The sequence below is a fragment of the Peromyscus eremicus genome, chromosome 2 (genome assembly GCF_949786415.1).
Source record: "Peromyscus eremicus chromosome 2, PerEre_H2_v1, whole genome shotgun sequence".
NCBI classification, from domain to species: domain Eukaryota; kingdom Metazoa; phylum Chordata; class Mammalia; order Rodentia; family Cricetidae; genus Peromyscus; species Peromyscus eremicus.
The window spans coordinates 62,379,976-62,399,146 of record NC_081417.1 but is presented as its reverse complement, the minus strand read 5'-3'; the positions used below and the strand labels follow the sequence as shown (position 1 = coordinate 62,399,146).

The window sequence follows — 19,171 nt, the reverse complement described above, 5'->3', positions numbered from 1 at the left end:
GAGTGCTGGGATTAAAGGCGTGTGCCACCACCACCCAGCTATAAAAATTTATTTTTATATGTATGTGTGCATCTGTGTGAGTGATATGTACAAATCACATTAGAAAAGGCAGTAGCTACCAACACTTATTGCTGTGTAGTAGTTTACTTCTATGTGCACATATTGTGATATGTGTGCATATTTGTGCATATGCGTGTACCTGTGGTGAACAGAGGCCAGAAGACATCAGATGCCTCAGAACTAGAATTATAGGCATTTGCCGGTTGCCCGGTTTGTTATGTGGGGCTGGGGTCTGAACTCCAGGCCTCTGAACTTCATTGCCTGAACAGCAATCACTCTTAACTTCTGAACAGTTACCTCCAGAGCCCAGGGCCCTGCTCACACTAAGCATGCACCCTACTGCTGATATCCCTCCACAGTCTTTACATTTGTCTTTTTGACAGAGATAGATCAGTAAAGTAAAATTATCATCTGAGCAAAATTTTCAGGGCATCTATCCCCCAAATCTGGGAGTTTATTTTGGTTTTTGCCTCAGTGGTAGGTCAAATGTTTTTTGTTTGAAGTTGCAGGAGTGAGTCTGATACTTATTTCAGGAGTTAAAGGAGGGGATAAACCTTTGTAAAATGGACTATGATTATGGAGAAGCATGTTGAGTTTGAAAACAAAGGCACGTAGGCCAACTGTAGTGCCCAGAAAGGTGGGATGGCTGCAGCTGTGTTAGACCCATGACCGTGCCTACTTAATCTGCATGTTCAAATTACTGCTATTTAAAAAAATTATTACATTTTTCTCTTCCCGTGATATTATAGGTTATTCAAGGCTTTCAAAATTAATATTTTAGTCTCATTTACTTATTAGGAATGCAGTGGAGGCTGTGGTTATCAGAATTGAACTGAGAAATGTTTGGTATGGCACCAAGGGAATTGGTGTGCAAAAATACAGAGTCTTGCACAACTTATGCATAGCACTTACAGTCTGTTCCCGTGGGTGAGCTGAGCCAACTAGAGAGTACAGCTGCTTAGAATTTGCTTAAACCAAAACTCTGAAGGTAGAGTAAGTTCTGTTCTCGGTTCTGTGCTAGGTGGTGAGGATAGGAGAGAGGCAGAAATAACAACAGCAATGGTAATTACTGCTAGCACTTATTAAATATGGAACACTGAATGTGTCCCAGTCATTATGCTGGGCTTGTTTGTCTGTCTGTCACTCAGGCAGGCCTCAGACTTGCTCTGTAACCAAGAATGTCTTGAACTTCTGTCTGCCTGCCTCTACCTTCCAAGTGCTAGAATTGTAGGTACATGTTACCATGCCTAGAGTTTTGCAATGCCTGGGAGCAAACCTGGGTTTTATGCATGTTAGTCAAGCATAATACAAACTGAGCTTTCCCCCACAACCCTTACAGGTATTTCCATATTCAACCTGAAGAATTTTGGGGTTCATTGCCTTTTTTTCCCCTTCAGTGTCTTGAGGCACGGTGTCATTATGTAGTCCAAACTGACCGCAAACTTTCTACATAGCTTTGTTGCTGGGACCGAACTCAAACTCAAGGCAGTCAGTCCTGTGTCAGCCTCCCAGGTGCGTGGATTACAGGTCTACACTACCAAACAGGTATTGAGGGGTGGAGGGAGGCGCACATACACATGAACAGTGAGTGTCTCCCTCAGTTGCTCTCCAGCTTTTCTTTTTCTTTCATTTTTGAGACAGAGCTCTATCTGGCACAGGATCTTTTATTGAATCTGGAACTTTGAGATTCAGTCAGTTTGGCTGGCCAGTGAGTTCCAGAGAGCCTCCTGTTTCCTCCCCAGCACTGATATTACAGTCAAACACTACCACACTTGGCTTTTTTTTTTTTTTTTTTTTTTAAAGGGGGATCAAATTCAGTTCTTCAATCAAGTGAGACACTTTACTGACTGAGCTGTCTCCCTAGGTCCCAAATGTCTTTTTAAACAAACAAACCAGAAGTAGAGTCTCATAGCCCAGGCTGGCTTTGAACTTGTGGTGATGATTCCCCTTGCCTCAGTGTTGGCATTTCAGATGCCCAGCTCCTATGGCATTCCTAATTCACAGTTGAAAAAAGTGAGTTTCTGAAACACTGAGTGATTGTAACTTGTTACACACTTACCTCCTTTATAGGATTGTATGGAGATACAATGCCCAGACAGTGTCTGGTATGTATTAAATGCTCAATAAATATAGCTGCTGTTATGGTTACTGAAGCACAGAGTACCATGTATTCCCTCTCCTTCCAGCAAAGCCAGGTATTCTAGGGAGAAAAAAAAAAAAAACAGTGATAAAGGGATTGATGGTTTAGTTTGGATACTGTATAAGGTGTTGGGGTAAAATGATAGAAAAAAAAGTCTCGAAATGAAAAATCTCATTTGGGGAAAAGCTCTTGAGCTGTCGAAAGGATGAGTGTAGCACATAATGACAAATGATGAGAAGCAACTGCATTCTCAATCGTTGCTTATAGGAATGAAGATAGTACAGCCACTTTAGGAGGTTGGCATTTCTTAGAAAACTAAGCATGTCTTATCCTACAGTGCAGTAATCATGCACCTTGGTATGTCCGTGTAAAAACTGCATAGGTGTTTATAGAAGCTTTTTTCATAATTGCCCAATCTGTAAGCTTCTAAGATGCCCTTCATTAAGTGAACAAGTAAATAAACCAGGGCACATTCACATGGGAAATGGGTTTCAGCAGTGAAAAGAAATGAGCTAACAAGCCATAAAAAGACTTGAAGGAAATTTAAATTATGAAATGAAAAAGCCAGTCTAAAAGCTGACATTCTGCATGCTCCCAACTGTGTGACATTCTAGAAAAGCCACATGGAAGCAGTAAAAAGATCATTGGGTAGGTATGGGGTTTACACCTTTAATCCCATCACTTGGGGAGGCAGGCCAGCCTAGTCTTCAGTAGTGGGTTTCAGGACAGCCAGTGCTACACAGTGAGACCCTGCCTCAACCCCACCTCTCAGACAAAGAGATCATTAGTCATCATTGGATAGATGGATGGGGAGGGTTAGTAGACAGAACCCAGGATTTTTAGGGCAATCAAACTAGTCCATGTTTTATTTAAATAGAGGATACATGAACTATCTGTCCAATTTCATAAGTTCTGTAGCCCTAGGTAAGAACTCCAGTATAAGCTGTAGACTTTGGGTAATGATTCTTTATCAATGTAGGTTTATTAGTAAGGAAAAGAGTACATGTGTGAGACAGGCTATTTGACAAGTCTATTTTCTACTCAGTTTTTCTTTGAACCTAAAATAGCTCCTAAATTTGCACATAAAATTGTAACAAAAAAAGGCAAAGTTTCAGAAGTGAAATAGTAATCATTGTTATATAACAATCTAGCCCCAAACTTGGTGGCTCAAAACAATTGCCCTTTTATTTGTTTAAAGCTCTGTGAGTCGTTTATTTGGGCCAAGCTTTGTTAATAGTTCTTTACTTGATCTTACCTGGAGTCATTCCTGTGGCTGTGGGAAGGTCAAACCACCTTTTTACGGGGTCACCTAAAACTATCAGAAAACACAGATATTTACATTACGATTCATAGCAGTAGCACAATTAAGGTTATGAATTAGCAGCGAAAATAATTTTATGGTTGGGGGTTACACAACACGAGAAACTGTGTTAAAGGGTCGCAGCATTAGGAAGGTTGAGAACCACTGATCTAGTGGCATCGCTCCAGTTGCATAGTCTAGACAGCTTCTCTTGCACATCTGGTTTTGGCCATAAAAGTAGTAGTAGTAGTGTATAAGCCTTGGGCTATTGGCTAAACTTCTTCACATGGCAGTAGAATAAGCTATGGTGGGTCTCCAGACCTAGGCATGGCAGTCTATTTCACTGTATTCTGTTGCCCAAAAGAAATTAGAAAGCCATTCTAGACGCAATGTGGGGAAGAAATATACTTCACTCTTGAGGGAAGGACTGTAAAACTTTTGTGGGCTTTTGCAGAGGGGAAACCTATCACTAACAGACGATATCAGAGTCAGTTTAGGATATGTTACTTGGACCCTTTGGTCTTTTGTTTTGCCTAAATAGTATTTTCTCCAAATTTAGTTATTTGGAGCTCCTTGGTTGTCCTTGTTATGCTGTCCTTAATGCTCGCGCACACATACACATACTGTTTCTCTGAGAAAGGACAAAAATCAATTAAAATGAAAGCAACTTTTCAATAATTAATTGAGTTTTGAAAACTCTGAAGTATCAAACCATTTTGAAAAAGAAAGTATGAGGGGCTGGAGAGATGGCCCACAGTGAAGAGCACTGGCCACTCTTGCTAAGGACTTGGGTTCAATTCCAAGACCCACCTGGCAGCTCACAACTCCAGTCTGTAACTTTTAGTCCCAAGGGATCCATTGCCCTCTTCTGGCCTTGGTGGACACTAGGCCCACAGGTGGTGCACAGACATGCATACAGAGAAAACGCTCACACATATAAAATAAATAATAATTTACAATTTTTAAAAAAGCTAGGCATGTTTGTAATCCTGAGATTGGGAGGCCAAGGCAAGAGGATTACCACAAGTCTGAGGCCAACCTGGACTGTAGTAAACTCCAGACCAGCCTCGGGTATACTGGCTATACAGAAACAAACAAAAAAACCAGGCTGGATGGTGGCTGCCTTTAATCCTAGCACACGAGAGGCAGAGGCAGGTGGATCTCTGTGAGTTCGAGGCCAGCTTGGTCTACAGAGAGTTCCAGGATGGCTAAGGCTACCCAGAGAAACTCCTCTCCAAAACGACCAAAACAGAGGCTGAGGAGACAGGTCAGTGGCTAACAGTTTGTACTATTTGAAAAGGAGGACTCCTTTTCCAACTGTATCACTCCATCACCAGGGGATCCAACACCCTTTTCTGACCCTGCAGTCGTGTGTACGCACACCCACATGTACGCTCACATTTAAAATATTGATTACATGTTTTAAAAGCAATTTAAAGTTATTTTTAATCTTAGGAACTTGAGCTTGATTAACAGGAATAATAGAGAACTACTCAGAATTCTGATTTATAATAGACAAAGATTTTGTATTATTACTACTTCACCTGTTAGTGTTTAATTAAATTTCTGGATTTTTAAGTGTTTTATTGTGTAGTCATTCAAAGTTGTGACTGTAGTATTAATTTCCTAGGAAAATTATTTGATTGATATTCTGTTCATGTAGACATTTGTGACTACCTTTTAGAATTATGTGAAATACTGAATGAGTTGATTCTGAATTGGTTGTTTTCACTTCTATCTAACTTACCAATACACAGCAGATAAAAATGCAGTTTTCTCTGAGCTGTGTTAGCTCATTATCCTTGTGGTCGCTACTTTATTCTGCTTTCTATTCTGAATGACTTCTTAGCCTTGCTCATTAATCATAGGAAACAGTTGTGCAACATGCCTTGACATTGAGTTGAACATCTAAAATTAGTCCTGCTCCAATCAGTGGTTGAGAACAAGATTTCAGCAGTGTGTTACCTGCATTCAAAGCAGACACTGCAAAGTTAGAAGGAACTCCCAAGCAATAAGTAAGTTGTTTATGTTATGTCTGTGTCCACATATTTACTTAAATATATGATTAGGAAACATTGTTAAACAGATGAACAAATTATAACTTCATATGCTATATATAAAACAGCTTTGCTTATAAACTCTGCTGTTTAATTAATCATTTCAGAAGAAACATACCTAGGAAACTTGGGATGATAAACATTTTCCTGCATATTTGTCTACGTTTTAATTTGTAAAGGAATATATTCTGTTTACTTTATATAGATGACTTCTTTTTCTCTTTTTCTTCAGAGTTCATATAAATCTAGTCACAAAAATGGCGTCCTGGTTATATGAATGTCTTTGTGAAGCTGAACTTGCACAGTATTATCCTCATTTTACTGCACTTGGCCTCCAGAAAATAGATGAATTAGCAAAGGTTACAATGAAGGACTACTCCAGATTGGGAGTCCATGACATGAACGACCGCAAACGTCTTTTCCAACTTATCAAAATCATTAAGATTATGCAGGAGGAAGATAAAGCCCTCAGTAGCCCAGAGCATCCTCTTCAGACAAGCAACCTGTACACCAAGCCTCGGGAATTCAGATCTGGCCCCCGGAGACAACTGCATTTTGATTCTCCTGCTGATAGCAAAGCCAGAACGGCCAGCAGTGAAATATGTGACTTATCAGACTTGTCTGTAGAGGAGCAGGCCACTTACCTGAACGTGCTGGGACCCATGCTACCCGACGAGTCCCGGGACCAGACAAAAATAAGAGCCCTGAATGCCTCTGCTGCTGGTGTTTACATGCAAACAGAAACCAGCATTCCGTTCTTTTCATCAAATTACTTCTCTCCAAAACTAGGAAATAGTGATATTCCTGTCATTCAAAGAGTCTCTCATGTTTCGGGCTATAACTATGGAATCCCGCATTCTTGTGGCAGGTAATAATTTATTTTTACATTTTTGGGAGAGGCAAAGACAAATCTCTCCTTCGTGACTAGAGAAGTGCAAAGTACTCTGTTCCTAGTAAATGACTGTAACATATGAATGATAGTGAACAAGTTTTGCATTAATAATTTAAGTAAATGGGTAGAGACAGAATAATGAGGAACTGGAACTTTCCAGATAGCAAAAAGCTGATATTGTTCATGTACATCAAACAAACAGCTGCTACTTACTAGGGTCTGTTGTCCGTCCTCTAGCAGACCTATTTTGTTACTTACTGTAGTGTAACATGATAAACCTAGTATATTCACGAAAGCAAAGTAGTTAACTGGCCTTCTACAATGGAAAAAAAAAATCACACAATTCACATGATTTGTTTGTTTGTTTTTGAGACAGGGTTTCTCTGTGTAGCCCTGGCTGTCCTGGAACTCACTCTGTAGACCAGGCTGGCCTCGAACTCACCAAGATTTCCTGTCTCTGCTTTGAGTGCTAGGATTAAGACATGCACCACCACCTCCTGTGGCAAGATTAAGTATTTACCTCTGGTCTTATAGTGGCTAAAGTACCAGAGTACTTTTTTATTCTCCCAAACTAGTTGATTTAGGTTTTTAAAATTTTATGTGTGTGAATGTTTTGCCTACATGCATGACTCTGCACCACATGTGTGTCTGGTACCGTGCAGGCCAGAAGAGCATGTCAAATACTCTGGGTGTGAAGTTACAGGCGAATAACTCCTGAGCCACATGTGGGTGCAGGGAATTGAACCTGGGTCCTCTGATAGAGCAGCCAGTGCTCTTAACCACTGCGCCATCTCTCCCACTCCAAGGTGACTTAGTTTTATAGGTGAAAGTACTATATAATTTGAAATTCTTGTTCTAGCAGAGCACAGAGGATTTAGTGCTATTTTCTTCTTTAACTATAGATTGTAAATATGAAAGGTGAAAGAGTGAACTTTTTAAAAACTATTTTAGTCTTTTATTGAACACAGGAAAATATAAATTAGAATTATTTATAAAAATACTGCTTTCCACTGCTTAACACATCATGACTTAGAATGTATATTTCAGTGTAAATATTGCCGTTATATTTACCTTACAAATATTAAGTAATAGCTGTGATGTCTGACTCTAGGTATGAAGATAATTAAGTTATCTGGAGGCTCTTAGATGTTAGGTAAGAGATGACAGACATAACCATTTGTGCCAGGCATGATGGGGCACCCCAGCAAGGCAGCACTCACAAGACAGACAAGAGGCTGAGGAGCTCCAGCCAGCCTTGGCCACATAGAAAGACCCTATCTCCAAAACAAATGAACCAAGAGATACCCACTAGGAAAAGAGCACACTTTCCTTTTTGCCTTTTGAACTTAAAAACCACAAACCACAAGCTTTTTGTCCATGTGACTCATCCTGGAATCCTCTCACAACTCTAAAAAATGACTGGCTGGGCCTAGTGGTAATGTGCAATCCTAGCACTGTGGATGTTCAGGCCACATTGCGAGAACTTGTCTCCAAGCCTAACAAAAATAAAAAGGACTAAGCATTTTCTGTCCTCTTTGATTAGATTCCTATGATTAGGTTATTAATGCTAAATGTCTGGAGATTTTGACCCAAAACCCTGTTAAAATAGTGGATTAGAGTAAAACATAAAACAAAAAAGTAGATTTTATAAAGGAACAGATAATATGAAACCAAAAAGTAGATTCCAAAATAATAGGTTAAAATAGTTTCCTTTTTCTTGTGAAAAATTAAGCATATATGCAAAAGAAGATAAAATAAATCCCCATATGCTCATCATCAAATGTCAGGCCTCAAATGATGTATTAGTCTCATATTTTAATTAAAATAATAAAACGTGCTTTAAGATGTCTTAAAATCATGCACTATGATTTATTGGAAATTTTGTTTGTTTGTTGTAAAAACTAATTTAGATCCTGGCAAAAAAAAAATAATTTTCCAGCCAGTTGGAAGGCTCAGAAAATCAGAATTTATATGAAGCAATTATATCACTATATAATTTTGTATTAGATTTTTTGTAAAATCTATTTTCCAAGTTTTTGTAAGGGACTATCAAATAAATTTTAAAGTGTAATGAAGGGAACAATTTGTTTTGCTAATGCATTCCTTTACATAGACCAAAACTATTAATCCTGATTTTAAAAAAAAAAAAAACTTGTTTTCAAAAACCTTATGAAAATAAGATTTTTATGAAAATAAAATAAGAGGGAAAATGGATCTTGTTTTCTTACAACCTAGTTTTAGAGAAGTTTCTGTGTAAGTGGATAGTTCTTAGATATGTATACCACATGAGGCTCAGCAAATAAACCTCATTAGTTTTGTATCCCTGACTCAAGGAGTAGTCCTTCAGATGCTGGGTGTTGAAACCAGCTGAAAGAATGTATTGAATAGGAGATTGAGGTAGTAGTGGACAGGACCTAAAAAAACAGTCATAAAGATGTTCTGAGAAGTTATATTCTAATGAATGAGTTCATATCAGAGTGGGGCAAAAAAAGAGGTCAGGGGCCTGGGAAGATAGCTCAGTTGATAAGATGCGTGCCATGCAAACGTAAGGACAAGTTCGATCCCCAGCACACATGTTAAAGCCAGTGTGGTGATTCACGCTTGTAATCCCAGCACTGAGGCATAGAGACAGGTGCATCCCTGATGCTTGCCCTAGTGAAAAATTCTGTCTCAGAAAACAAGGCGGACAGATCCTGAGGAGAAACGACACCTAAGGATGTCCCCTGGCCTCTTCCACACACAGAAAGAAAGAAAGGAAGGAAGGAAGGAAGGAAGGAAGGAAGGAAGGAAGGAAGGAAGGAAGGAAAGAAAGAAAGAAAGAAAGAAAGAAAAGAAAGAAAAAGGAGCAGGAACAGGGAGAGGCTGAGTATATCTATGAGGAATAGGAGGAAAAGTGCATTGAAACCCACCAACTAATTTGAAACACTTAGTAAACCAGTAGGATTAAAAAAAAGAAAGGATAGAAGGTCTGGGGATGTCTTTCAGTTGGTAGAGCGCTTTCTTAGCGTACACAAAACCTTGGATTGGCTTCCCAGCATCGGACAAACATCAGATAAAGTCTGGGGGCATCTGCCTGGGATCACAGCTGCTGCTTTCTAAGAGCTGTTGTGTCACACACACACACACACACACACACACACGCACACACACACACACACACAGACACACACACCAAAAAAGAATTTAGATTAATGGACAAGTAAAATGTTAAGTGTGCAAGATTTGGGAAGGCCTTGGAGTCTTAGTAGCAGCATACGGATAGATTTTGATGAATGACCAACTGGAGTTTGGGGGCACAAAGAGCACTAGGAGACCATGCTTAGAAGCCAAACACACGAGTCTTAGAGCTAACTGAGAGTTTGGTTACTAGCCTGTTTCTTTCTTTTTTCTTTTTCTTTTCTTTCTTTCTTTCTTTCTTTTTTTTTTTTTTTGTAGGGGGGGTAGGACAAAGAGTGAGATGGTGTTGGTCAGAGATGAAAACCAGAGGTTTGCCAGTAAAAACTTCCTCTTTGCTGACATTTAATATGGGATTGTTTAAGTGAGCTTGGCATGGTGGTATAGGCCTATAATCCCAGCACACAGGAGGTGAGGGCAAGAGAAACAGGAGCTCCAAGCTAGCCTGCACTACCATAGCAAGACCCTGTCTCAAAACTTGGGTTTGATGGTACACACCTGTAGTCCCAGCACTTGGGAGGCTAGGGAAGAAAGTTCAGGCCAGCCTGGGCTACATAGCAAGTTCTAGACCAGCTTGAGCTACTAAGTGAAACCCTGTCTTAAAAATAAAACCAACAATCCAACCAACCAACCAAAAACCCCAAAATAATTACATTAAATATACTCAAAATGTGCTGATACTTTGACTATTTAAGTAATTGAATCCTGTTAAAAATTAAAGTTGATTTGTAAACATATATCAGACAGATCACCTCAGAGAATCCTTGGACTGAAATGGAGAAAATCAGAGTTTGTGTTCGAAAACGGCCGTTAGGTGTAAGGGAAATACGTCGTGGAGAAGTTAACATTATTACTGTAGAAGATAAAGAAACTCTGCTTGTACATGAAAAAAAAGAAGCAGTTGACCTCACACAATATATTCTTCAGGTAAGATCTTTTACTTACTGTGTTTTAACCTAATATTATCAAGAATATCAGTTTTCTGCTTCATGTTTAAATGATTGTTCTAAAATTCAGTTTCTGGTTCAGGTATTGATTTTTCAATGTTTGTTTATTTGGAGACAGGATCTTACCTCAGCTAGAACTCAAAGAGATCCGGGTGCCTCTACTTCCCAAATGCTGGGATTAGTGGCCTGTGCCACTGTGCCTAGTTCTTGATTTCTATTCTGAATTATTGATACTTTAGGCCTGCAGTCTTTAAAAATGTAGTGCAATTATGATATACATAGTTGGAAAACCATAATTCCTGCATTATGCAATGAAGCTCTACCATATATTCACTTAGCATGTTTGTGTTATTTTTTCTCTTTATATATATTTTTAATGAGCATTGGTGTTTTGCCTACATATATGTCCTTGTGAGGGTGTTGGATCCTCTGAAACTGAGGTTACAGACAGTTGCGAGCTGCCATGTGGATGCTGGGAATTGAACCCAGGTCCTCTGGAAGAGCAGCCAGTGCTCTTAGCCACTGAGCCATCTCTCCAGCCCATTTATGTGAGTTTAATTATACATATTTAGTAAAATCAAGCATAGGAATGAGAGAATAAAGAGTTTAAATAAGTAATTGTTGATGACCAGTTGCAGAGAGTGATGGTCACAAACTTGGCTTCCTTTTTCCCCTGCATCATGCAATGTGAACTTTTTGATTTCTTTTTGTTTTGTTTTATTTTGTTTTCGAGGCAGGGTTTTTCTGTGTAACAGCCAGGCTGTCCTGGAACTTGCTCTGTAGATCAGGCTGGCCTTGAACTCAGAGATCCACCTTCCTCTACCTCCTGAGTACTGGGATAAAAGTGTGTGCCAGCACTGCCCAGCTGTTTTTTGGGTTTCTTTCTTTTCTTTTTCTTTTTTCTTTTGTTCTTTGTTTTTTAGCAGGATCTCACTATGTAGTCCTGGCTGTCCTGGAACTTGCTATGTAGCCCAGGATGGCCTTAACTCACAACGAGCTGCCTGCCTCTTCCTCCCCAGTGCTGGGCATAAAGGCATGTGTCAACTGAGCTCTTGTTTGTTTTTTAAACGAAATCTCACTCTGCAGCCCTGGTTGGCCTTGAATTTGCTAGGTACACCAGTCAAGACTTGAACTTGCAGTTGTCCTCCTGCCTCTGTCTCCTGTGTACTGGGATTACAGGCATGTGCTTTCCATGCTCAGCGTGCAATGTCAACTTATCGCTCTGCTGAGTGAGAGTTTTGTTGAGGGCAGGGTTGACTCTGTAGTCCAGGCTGGCCTGAAACTTGCTGTATAGCTCCAGCTAGCCCTGGACTCATGATTTTTCTGATGGAGCATCCTGAGTGCTGTTACAGCAAGTACCATTATGTCCAGCTCTTGAGTATGAGTCTTGTATTTAATTATGGATAATACGTTGTTAGGGATATGTTTTCACATTTAACATGTAAGAGTTTAATAAAGTACTGTTGAGACATGTAAAAAATTTCAAAGTGTCTATTAAAAAAAGTTTGGTGTTGAAAAGAACTTATTCTAAGCTAGCAGGTACCCTTGCACCAATTCTCAGAGAAGCAACGAACGCCAGAAATGAGAGAAAGTTATACAATCTATAGTATGTTAAGATTTTGGAATCTTAGGGGCTAAGGAAATGGCTCAGTGGTCAGTACTGGCTGCACAAGTGTAAGGAGCCGAGTTCAGACCCCGAGCGCCCACATAAGAAGTTGGGCATTGTAGCAGATAGCTGTAACCCCAGCTCTGGGAGATGGAAACAAGAGATCGGCTTTCTGGCTGGTCTAGTTAATTGATGAACCTCAGGTTTAGTGAAATATCCTGTTCAAAAAATTGGATTCGGAGTGACAGACTCCAATATCAATCTCTGGCCTTTCCATGTGTAGCATAGATGTGTACACCTGTGCATACACACAGACAGGATTTTGGAACTTGGAGTTTCTGTTACTATGAATTGCCTTCTTAAAAGAGTCTGCCTCCATAAACATTCATATTGAATGTTGGTTCTCTTGTTCTCTTGCAAAACCCAGTGACTGGTAACAAGAAAAAATGTGGTGATTAATGGGATGTGCTAGCAATTCACCTTAGTCAGCTGGGATATTATTCTATTGCAGTAAATTCTTTAGCACTGAAGTTAAATTGTTGAAAATAACCCTTCTTTCAAATTTGCATTGTTCTTCCAAAAATTGAGTTTCACAGTGACATTTAGAGTAATCCAATAGTCTTTCTATGGGCAATAAATTACTAGGCCACTATACAGCCAACCCAATCATTTTAACAGCTTCATCGATTGTTGATCAATGCACAGTCTATTAGGTTTCAGTGGGAGATACTTACTTTGAAGATAGTCTAAATGACCAATTAGTTGTGAGGCTAGTTAGTTCCAGGGCTACTATAGCCAGAGTAATAGCTCTGTCCAGTCACCATCTACCCAAGGCTTCCTTAATGATGCTTCAGTCACAGTAATTCCCTTCAGGAGGCATCATGTTATCTTTTGTATTTTTCCATTATCCCCAAACACAATAACCTTACTTCTTTGTCATTGCCATCGATCAATATTTATTGAATACCCATAGATTCCATGGTATTTTCTCTGCTGTTGAACTTTGGACCTTTGATCTCATAGGTCAAAGTCCTTACCTGCCAATGCTATGATATAAAAATATTGGAAGGACTTATATCCTCTCTTTTTTTCCTTCCTTAAAAAGAAGTCTGTATCAAACTTGCTTCTAAATGAAAGGAATCCTAGATTCTTTAAGTTTTACTTTGAAACTTATTCAGAGAGTAAACAGAAAATATGTATATGTAGTTAAATATCCTATCTTTTTAAATCAGTATGTCTGCCACTTAGTCATTAAAAATTTTATACAAGCACAATAAGTGAAAACAAAAGTATTTCCCTTTCCAAATTATTTCTTTTTGTTCTATTTTCTTTTTTTATTTTACTTTTACACCCCAACCCCACCCCCGCCAAATACTGGAAATTCAATTTAGGGCCTCACCTATGCTAGGAAAATATTTTACCACTGAGCTGCATCCCAAGCTCTGCCCTACTTTCCAATTTTAAAAAAGTATTTATTTATATATTTATTGAGGGACTATATCACTATCTAGTGTACTGGCTTAGAATTTCTTTCTTGAAGCCCAGGCTATATATGCTTGTGATCCTCTTGCCTTGGCAGCTCAGGTTCTGAGATTACAGGCATGTACTACAGTGCTTAGCTAGTCCTTTTAGATTGGTTGGTTTTTGTTTTGTTTTGTTTTTTGAGACAGTTTCTCTGTGTAACAGTCCTGGCTGTCCTGGAACTCGATTTGTAGACCAGGCTAGCCTGGAACTCACTGAGATCCTCCTGCCTCTGCCTCCCGAGTGCTGGGATTAAAGGCTAGCGCCACCACTGCCTGGCCCTCCATTTAGATTTTTACAGGGCTCTAGATAGTTGACTAGGTGGGTAAGAGCACTCACTGCGGATTTGAGTTCAGTCCCAGCACCTGTGTCAGGCTATTCGCAGCCGTCTATAAATCCAGTTCCAGGGGATCTGACACCCCCTTCTTCTGGCTTTCATGAGCACCTACACATACAGTAAATGCTCATATACATCAGTAATAATAAGTCTGTACAGGGACTCTAGGATTTACCATATCAGCAAAAGGCCTGTGCTTTTTGTTTCATTTTGGTTTTGGTGTGTTTGTTAAGACAGAGTCTCACTCTGTAGCCCTGGCTGGCTTGGAACTCACTTTGTAGATTAGGCTGACCTCTAACTCACAGATCTGCCAGCATCTCCCTCCCAAGTGCTGGGATTAAAGTTGTGTGCCACCATGCCGACAGAGCTCTCTGTCTTTAATTTCATGAGACAAAAAGGAATACACGTTCTTCTCCAGAAGGGCACTTGTTGTGGTTCATTGGTTGGGTTTTTAGGGAGAGGTGAGTAGTGGATGAGACAGGATCTTTCTTGCCATGTAGCCCTGGCTGGACTAAAGCTCACTGTGTAGCGCAAACTGGCCTCACACTCATAGAGATCTTGCTTACCTGTCCCTTCCAAGTGCTAGGATTAAAAACACGTGCCGTCACACCTGGCCCTGGTTGGTTGGTTGAAGACAGAGCCTCATTATGTAGCCAGTACTAACTTGTGATCCTCCTGCCTCAGTGTCTCCAGTGTTGGAATTATGTATGTGTGCACTATTCCTGGCTTCGTTCAAATTATTTAAATGAAAAAAATTGTACTGTATAGCTTAAAAAGTTAACAAGAGCTATCTCTGAGTACAAAGATTCACAGACAGTTTGATTTTCTTCCTGTTGTTTTCCACATTTCAAATATTATCAATAATTTAAGCTTTTCTTTTTTGAAACAGGGTTTTTGTATAGCCCTGGCTGTCCTAGAACTCACTCTATAGACCAGGCTGGCCTTGAACTCACAGAACCTGCCTCTGCCTCTCCAGTGCTGGGATCAATGGCGTGCGACACCACCTCCTGGCTTAGATGTTGAATATGTATATTTTGATCGCTTTCTTTGGTCTCATATTTAACTGTAAAAGCAGGGGAATGAATGGCTCTGGAAAATATATTAATGTGGTAACCCAGACTCAGAAAGACAGGTAGCACATATTCTCTTATAATTTTAGTATATATACTGCTGAAGTGAGTGCTCCATCTTCTCTCTTATAGACATCTTAGCTTTTAATTTTTATATGTGTGTACCTGGGGGTACGAATGTAGATCATGCTAAGAGGGGGGCCATGGGATGGGGAGAAAAGGTTTTTAAGGAAAGAGGAGAAGGCATGAAGACAGAAAGTGCCTCCTATTAAAGGTGGATACAGGGAGATGGGAGAAGGAAGAGAGGGAGGAGGATATAAAAAAAATGATGCTGAAAAACAGCTGGGGATTCACTGAGGACGTGTGTGAGTTTCTTTTGGAGAGGGCAAATTTGTTCTGGAATTAGATTGTGCTAATTGTTGAGCAGCCCTTTGTGTATACTGCAATGTCTGTTTTGAATGGAAAGTGATACGCTTGACATCTCACATGGTTCTGACTTCTCTTTATCCCAGCAAAGTTTTAGTACAGTGTGTTGTTTGCCCTTCACTGTGTAACAAACTGTTTCACATAGAAAACAGATGCAGGTTTCTAATCATGCCTCAAGAGTTTGTTCCTCTCTGAATTTAATTCATTCAAATCCTTTGTATATTTAAATTAAAATATAACCTTTCATTTAAGAAAACAATTGTTGAAAAATGACATAATGAAACTATTGTTTTGTGTACTGATTAAAAATTAACAAACAAAAATGTGAATGCAATTACTGCCAGAGTCAAGGAGATGACTCTGAGTAATTGTGCTTGCTGGGCACGCCCGAGGACCTGAGTAAAAAGCCGGGCGTGACTGTGCCTTCATAACCTCATCACTGGCCGTGCTGACAGGCAGATGCCAGTAACTCATTGGCCATCCAGCCCAGAAATGCAGGCTTTCAGTTCAGTGTGAAACTGCCACGAGGCAATAAGGTGAAGAGTGATAGGTGTAGACACCTGAAGTCCTCCTCTGGCCTCTGTATGCACACTTACATGTGTACAACTCCCACCCACCCCCACTACACACACAGACACACAGCTTATGACGGTCTTGAACTGGTTGTATACCTGAGGTGACCTTGAACTCCTGATCCTCTTGGTTCCACCTCATAAGTGCTGGGATTATAGGCATGTGCAACCACCCCTGCTTTTACTCTGTACTAGGAACTGACCCTAGGGTTTCGTGCATGTTAGGCAAGCATTCTACCAACTGAACTACATCCCCAGCCCAGATTTCTTTTTATCATTCTGCAGATTCATTCTTTCACTTTCTAATGTTTGGTAACTTTGTAAATGGTAAGCTTGGCCCTATGATCTCATTTTTTTTATGATCTAACTTCCATTCTAATGTAATGTAATGGTACATAAAAGATAATTGAACCTGGGGTAGAGTAAGCCACATTAAATTTGCCAAAGTCCAGTTTTCTGGATCTGTCTATACAGTTCTCTTTAGTAAATAATTAGAGCAGGTTAAAATGTGGCAGAAGATAGGACCTTAATCTCATTCATTGTGTATTAACTATCATTCTGCTATAGTCAGCGTGTAATTACTAAGATTTCTTACTCAGGAATAGTTAGGTACCATCATGGTAAGCCTCTAAATTGTTCAAAAATTATAGCCATTGAATTACCGCTTTCCAGACCCAGTGTAATGAAGTCTCTTATCTCTTTTCCTAAGTCACTTCAATTTTTCATTTGTAGCCCTTCCTGTCACATCCAGTCATTTGCCAATTTTTTTCATTTCCCCATTATTGTCACCTATTTTGACTCTTCTTACTTCACCAATGAATGACTAGAGTCTAGTCACAATCTAGTCACATTATGAACTCAGATTAATCTTCCAGTGAAGTAGCTCAGATTATCCTTCTCTTTTGCAAATTCTTTACTTTATCCTCGTTTCTGCTAATTCCTTTATGGCTGATGTCCCAAGACCCCTACCATGTAGTCTAAGTCACTATTCTAGTATTGTATCACTCTTCCGCTTAGCGGAGAAGTCCTTCCTGAGTTTAGTCATACTGGATGTTCACTGTTGCTAACCATAACTAAACAGCGAATTCCTTGTGCTGTCTTTCTTTGACCTTTTGCTTATGCTTCTCTGACATTATCTTCCTTCCTCCTTCCATCTCCACCTCTCACACCACCCCATCCAATCTCAGTAGCCTTTTTCATAATAGCTTTCCCAAGGAGAAGAAATGTTTTTCCATTGAGTTATTCCCTCCCTCTTCCACTGGGCAAGAATTTAATAGAAGGAACTTGAAGAAAGACATATACAGAAACTCTGCTTTCTGTTCAGTTTTTCTAAAACTGCTCAAAAAGTAATTATTAAAATAAAAATAGGGCTTGGAATACAGCTATGTTGGTAGAGTGCTTGCTCAGCATGTATGAAACCCTGGGTTTAATCCACAGCACCACGTAAACTAGGCCGGGTGGTACATTCATGTAATTCTAGCACTTCAGAGACAGAAGCAGCAGAGTCAGAAATTCAAGTCAGCTTGGAACACATAAGACCCTGTCTCACTCAAATAGTAATAACAATAATCAGTCAGATCCATTAAAACAAAAATTGTGACTTGCCTATAGCTAAATACTTAGGAACTCCAACTCAGAGTATCGGGAGATGCTGAAGAGGGGTCAAGTACAACTGTGGATGCCTGTTCATTTACCTCACCCATGCTCTCTCTTAAAGTTCTGCTGTCAGGGAGGTCATGTGTGTATCTGTGTAGATCAGCGCCTTGGGGAGTGGGATAGAATGATGTCTTTATCTTTGGGCTGCTGCACACTCCTGTTACAGGGTGCTTCCACCAGCTAACAGTGAATGTTTGGGGAACTACAAGTTAAGCTGTGGAACCTACAGAATGAGAATTGATCCCTAGACTTCACACAAATTTTCATATAGATTGACCTTGCCTAGTCTGTAGGATACTCCTTGTAGAATTCATTTCCTCTCCCAGAGCCAAGAGGATCGGCTCACTCTTATCTTCATCACTTCACTTCCCTTGAGAGAGAACAGAAGTTGTCCACTCTAGCTATTCACTGTGAGAACTTGTAGGGAGGGGTGGAAAGCAAAGACTGTCATTAACAGTTACTGGTTATTCATTTTTCTGAGTTTGTCAGTCAGTTACTATTGCTTAGAAATGTGTTTGACTTTTCCTATGTGTTAATAGACTAATGGTGGTGAAAATACAAATGTATGTCTATAAAAATCAAGTTTATTTTTCAGCATGTTTTTTATTTTGATGAAGTCTTTGGTGAGGCATGCACCAATCGAGATGTCTACCTGAAGACTGCTCACCCACTCATTCAGCATGTTTTCAATGGGTGAGATAGATTGATTCCTTCTCTTACTTTTAGTTTTTTGTTCTCCATAAGCTGTGTTCCTTTACTAATACATGGATGCTTTTCTAGTTCTTTTCAATGAAATATGAATTTACGTTGTAACCTAGATTTACCAAACATTTCCTTTTACACTGGAGACAGTGTTTCTCTGTTTCCTAGGGAAGTAAAAACTCTCAGTAGTTTGATTTTGACAGTATCTTCAGAATAAAACATGGAAGTGGTTGAATTAGCTTGAACTTTGGAATCTCTAAGCACTTGGGAAGATAAGGTATGAAAATGGACACAAGTTCAAGGTCAGCGTGGTCTACATGTAAGCTCCAAGAGCTCTAGGCCAGCCTGGATTGCAGTGATAGCTGTCCCCAAACAACAAACGCAAAACACAGAATGCAAAAGGAAAGGAAAGAGTCTTTAGGACACATCTCAGCAGCTTATGAAGAATAGAAACTTGGTGTGTGTGTGTGTGTGTGTGAGTGTGTGTGTGTGTGTGTGTCGGTGCTGGGAACCAAACTCATGGCCTCCTACGTGCAAGGCAAGCACTCTACCAACTTAGCTATATCTCTAGCTCGAGTGGTGTTCAAAGTCCTTATCTCCTTATATTCAAGAGTTACTATATATATTATCAGTTCTATAAATATTTCCTTTAAGAAAACACAACTTGGTTTGAGGATGTTTTTACTTTTGTTTTCATAATATAAGCTTTCT

At 39.7% G+C, this 19,171-nt stretch overlaps 1 protein-coding gene across 1 annotated transcript in view; it reads left to right on the top strand.

The window, feature by feature from the left end:
• The first annotated feature begins 5,798 nt into the window (after nucleotides 1-5,798).
• Nucleotides 5,799-19,171, top strand: part of Kif24 (kinesin family member 24) — a 42,958-nt gene continuing 29,585 nt past the window's right edge. Inside the window, exons 1-3 of the mRNA XM_059254138.1 lie at nucleotides 5,799-6,425; nucleotides 10,367-10,550; nucleotides 18,354-18,451. Coding sequence (XP_059110121.1) covers nucleotides 5,815-6,425; nucleotides 10,367-10,550; nucleotides 18,354-18,451 — 893 coding nt within the window. The 5' untranslated portion in view covers nucleotides 5,799-5,814. The remainder of the gene's footprint in view (nucleotides 6,426-10,366; nucleotides 10,551-18,353; nucleotides 18,452-19,171) is intronic.